This window comes from Anomaloglossus baeobatrachus, chromosome 11, assembly GCF_048569485.1.
Source record: "Anomaloglossus baeobatrachus isolate aAnoBae1 chromosome 11, aAnoBae1.hap1, whole genome shotgun sequence".
In the NCBI taxonomy this organism is placed as follows: domain Eukaryota; kingdom Metazoa; phylum Chordata; class Amphibia; order Anura; family Aromobatidae; genus Anomaloglossus; species Anomaloglossus baeobatrachus.
Window position 1 is genome coordinate 33,343,621 of NC_134363.1, and position 4,279 is coordinate 33,347,899.

Consider the following 4,279-nt stretch of genomic DNA (forward strand, 5'->3'; position numbering starts at 1 on the left):
TACTGGAGGTCTTTTGAGCTCCAAGAGTCTTCTCACCTCAAATTTTTTGTTTTGACCTGTAATAAAGACTTTTTTGACAATACGTTTATAGCATTACAGCTGCTCCTGTGCCTATGGTTACGACTCAGTGGGTAATGCTGAAAGGTTACAGTTTGGGTACTGGAGGCCTTTTGAGCTCCAAGAGCCTCCTCATGTCAAATTATTTATTTGGGTCTATAATAAAGACTTTTTTTGACAATACATTTCCAGTTTCCAGCAATACAGCTGCTCCTGAGCCTATGGTTATGACTAGGGGATAATGCTGAAAGGTTACAGTTTGTGTACCGGTAGCCTTTTGAGCTCCAAGAGCCTCCCCACTTTATTTAGACCTATAGTAAAGACCTTTTTGACGATGAGTTTCCAGCATTACAGCTGCTCCTGAGCCTATAGTTGCGACTCAGGGGGTTATGCTGAAAGGTTACAGTTTGTGTACCGGTAGCCTTTTGAGCTCCAAGAGCCTCCCCACTTTATTTAGACCTATAGTAAAGACCTTTTTGACGATGAGTTTCCAGCCTTACAGCTGCTCCTGAGCCTATAGTTGCGACTCAGGGGGTTATGCTGAAAGGTTACAGTTTGTGTACCGGTAGCCTTTTGAGCTCCAAGAGCCTCCTCATCTCAAGTTATTTATTTGGGCCTATAATAAAGATCTTTTTGACAATGAGTTTCCAGCATTACAGGTGCTCCTGAGCCTATGATTGTGACTGGAGGGGGTAATGCTGAAAAGTTACAGTTTGGGTTTTAGAGGATTTTTGAGCTCCAAGAGCCTCCTCATCTCAAATTATTTTTCTGGGCCTGTAATAAACATCTTTTTGGACAATTTTATCCTAAACAACTGGGCCGTCATTTTTCTTGGGGGGGGGGTGGAAGGAAGTGGAAATCTAAAAGGGGTAGATAATGGCGGCCTCTACCATTTGGGAGTCAAAAGGATCAATAATAGATGGCACAAGAGAAATGGGCCAATAAAATCTGCAATGCCTACGTGCTGGGTGCAGACTGTGGGTGGATTTGTTTGTTGAGGTCATGAGTGGGCTCAGGCGTGGGTAAGAATAAGCTTTATTTTTTATCTGCCTGGGGGCCACAATAGTGGCACTCTTTGGGGGCATTCTTGTTTTTAAAGGGGCACTCAGAGGGTATTTTTTAAGGTGACACTAAGGGGTCTTTATCTTTTAAGGGGCACTGAATTCACTGAAAAATATTAGCCAGTACTGACTGTATGGGGGAAACATTAGCCGGTACTGAGTGTATGGGGAATATCAGCCAGTACTGAGTGTATGGGGGAATATTAGCCAGTACTGACTGTATGGGAAGAATATTAGCCAGTACTGACTGTATGGGAAGAATATTAGCCAGCAGTGACTGTATGAGGGAAATATTAGCCAGTACTGACTGCATGACAGAAATAATAGCCAGTACTGAGTGTATGAGGGAAATATAAGCCAGTACTAACTGTTGTGGGGGAATATTAGCCAGTACTGACTGTATGGGGGGAATATTAGCCAGTACTGACTGTATGGGGGAATATTAGCCAGTACTGACTGTATGGGAAGAATATTAGCCAGCAGTGACTGTATGAGGGAAATATTAGCCAGTACTGACTGCAAGACAGAAATAATAGCCAGTACTGAGTGTATGAGGGAAATATTAGCCAGTACTGACTGTGGTGGGGGAATATTAGCCAGTACTGACTGTATGGGGGGAATATTAGCCAGTACTGACTGTATGGGGGAAATATTTGCTAGTACTGACTGTATGGGGGAAATATTAGCCAGTACTGACTGTATGGGGGGAATATTAGCCAGTACTGACTGTATGGGGGAAATATTTGCTAGTACTGACTGTATGGGGGAAATATTAGCCAGTAGTGATTCTATGGGGGAAATATTAGCCAGCACTGACTGTATGGGTGGAATATTAGCCAGTAGTGAGTACATGGGGGAAATATTAGCAAGTAGTGACTGTATGTGGAAAATATTAGCCGGTACTGACTGTATGGAAGAAATATTAGCCAGTACTGACTGTATGAGGGAAATATTAGCCAGTAGTGACTGTATGGAGGAATATTAGCCAGCACTGACTGTATGTGGGAAATATTAGCCAGTACTGAGTGTATGAGGGAAATATTAGCCAGTACTGACAGTATCAGAGAAATAATAACCAGTACTGAGTGTATAAGGGAAATATTAGCCAGTACTGACTGTATGGGGGAAATATTAGCTAGTACTGACTGTATGGGGGAAATATTAGCCAGTACTGACTGTATGGGGGGAATATTAGCCTGTAGTAACTGTATGGGGGAAATATTACCTTTACCCACCACCGCACTCGACCATTGGTAAACTACTACTTTAAAATATTCATTGACAAAAAATATATCAGAAAAATAAGGATTAAAAGTGAGACTTTATTTCACATGGAAGATATTACGGCAAATGGAGCATTTTGTACTGAACAAGTTTATTTTTGTTTTTTATTGACCTGTAAAAATTAATTTTGACAAAAATTCCTTCCAATCCCGCAAAACACCCCCAAAAACCATTATGCCATAACATACTACGAGTTGGATCTGTTCATGAGATCTAAAAACAGATTGAGGGAGTGCGGACTTTCACATTTTCACATTTAGAGATGGCTCCGTTCTCCGCGAGAAGCCACAAGACGCCCTGATCATAAGTCACATGTCGGAATTTGCCGCTAAGATCCAACTGGGTCCAAGAGGTTCCAATAGGATTGTCAGCCGAGATCCCGTCCCTGAAATGGAAAAAACACATTACTTACACCTCGAATGGTGGCGTAATGATAGCAAAAAGTGGCCCCATAATATAAATAATAATATAATAAAGTTTTCACCCATCTAAGTCAGGGGTTGGCTGTATAACACAGCTGGCACTAGAGCTATACAGAGTAGGGGTCAGTCATCTCCATGCTCCTGCATGTGTAATGCTGTTATAGATGTAACCTGCATCCACCACTAGAGGGAGCTCACTGATTATTATAAGCTGTAGTAGCTGTAGTACCCGTTGTTGTCCAGGATAGTAATTGTCTCTCTGTCTGTCTCTCTGCCTGTCTCTCTGCCTGTCTCTCTGTCTGTCTCCCTGCCTGTCTCCCTGTCTGTCTCCCTGCCTGTCTCTCTGCCTGTCTCCCTGCCTGTCTCTCTGCTTGTCTCCCTGCCTGTCTCCCTGCCTGTCTCCCTGCCTGTCTCTCTGCCTGTCTCCCTGCTTGTCTCTCTGCCTGTCTCCCTGCCTGTCTCCCTGTCTGTCTCCCTGCCTGTCTCTCTGCCTGTCTCCCTGCCTGTCTCCCTGCCTGTCTCCCTGCCTGTCTCTCTGCCTGTCTCTCTGTCTGTCTCCCTGTCTGTCTCTCTTTCTGTCTCTCTGCCTGTCTCCCTGCCTGTCTCTCTGCCTGTCTCTCTGTCTGTCTCTCTGTCTGTCTCTCTGTTTCTCTTTCTGTCTCCCTGCCTGTCTCTCTGCCTGTCTCCCTGCCTGTCTCCCTGCCTGTCTCTCTGCCTGTCTCTCTGTCTGTCTCCCTGTCTGTCTCTCTGTCTGTCTCTCTGCCTGTCTCTCTCTCTGCCTGTCTCTCTTTCTGTCTCCCTGTCTGTCTCTCTGCCTGTTTCCCTGCCTGTCTCCCTGCCTGTCTCTCTGCCTGTCTCCCTGTCTGTCTCTCTGCCTGTCTCTCTGCCTGTCTCCCTGCCTGTCTCTCTGCTTGTCTCCCTGCCTGTCTCCCTGTCTGTCTCCCTGCCTGTCTCCTTGTATGTCTCACTGCCTGTCTCTCTGTCTGTCTCCCTGCCTGTCTCTCTGCCTGTCTCTCTGCCTGTCTCCCTGTCTGTCTCTCTGTCTGTTTCTCTTTCTGTCTCCCTGCCTGTCTCTCTGCCTGTCTCCCTGCCTGTCTCCCTGCCTGTCTCTCTGCCTGTCTCCCTGTCTGTCTCTCTGTCTGTTTCTCTTTCTGTCTCCCTGCCTGTCTCTCTGCCTGTCTCCCTGCCTGTCTCCCTGTCTGTCTCTCTGCCTGTCTCTCTGCCTGTCTCCCTGCCTGTCTCCCTGCCTGTCTCTCTGCCTGTCTCTCTGTCTGTCTCCCTGCCTGTCTCTCTGCCTGTCTCCCTGTCTGTCTCTCTGCCTGTCTCTCTGCCTGTCTCCCTGCCTGTCTCTCTGCTTGTCTCCCTGCCTGTCTCCCTGTCTGTCTCCCTGCCTGTCTCCTTGTCTGTCTCCCTGCCTGTCTCTCTGTCTGTCTCCCTGTCTGTCTCTCTGCCTGT

At 46.5% G+C, this 4,279-nt stretch overlaps 1 protein-coding gene across 1 annotated transcript in view; it reads right to left on the minus strand.

Annotated features, from left to right (window-relative positions):
- Positions 1-2,420: 2,420 nt before the first annotated feature.
- Positions 2,421-4,279, minus strand: part of LOC142256057 (fish-egg lectin-like) — a 10,876-nt gene continuing 9,017 nt past the window's right edge. The window contains exon 4 of the mRNA XM_075327558.1: positions 2,421-2,787. Coding sequence (XP_075183673.1) covers positions 2,616-2,787 — 172 coding nt within the window. The 3' untranslated portion in view covers positions 2,421-2,615. The remainder of the gene's footprint in view (positions 2,788-4,279) is intronic.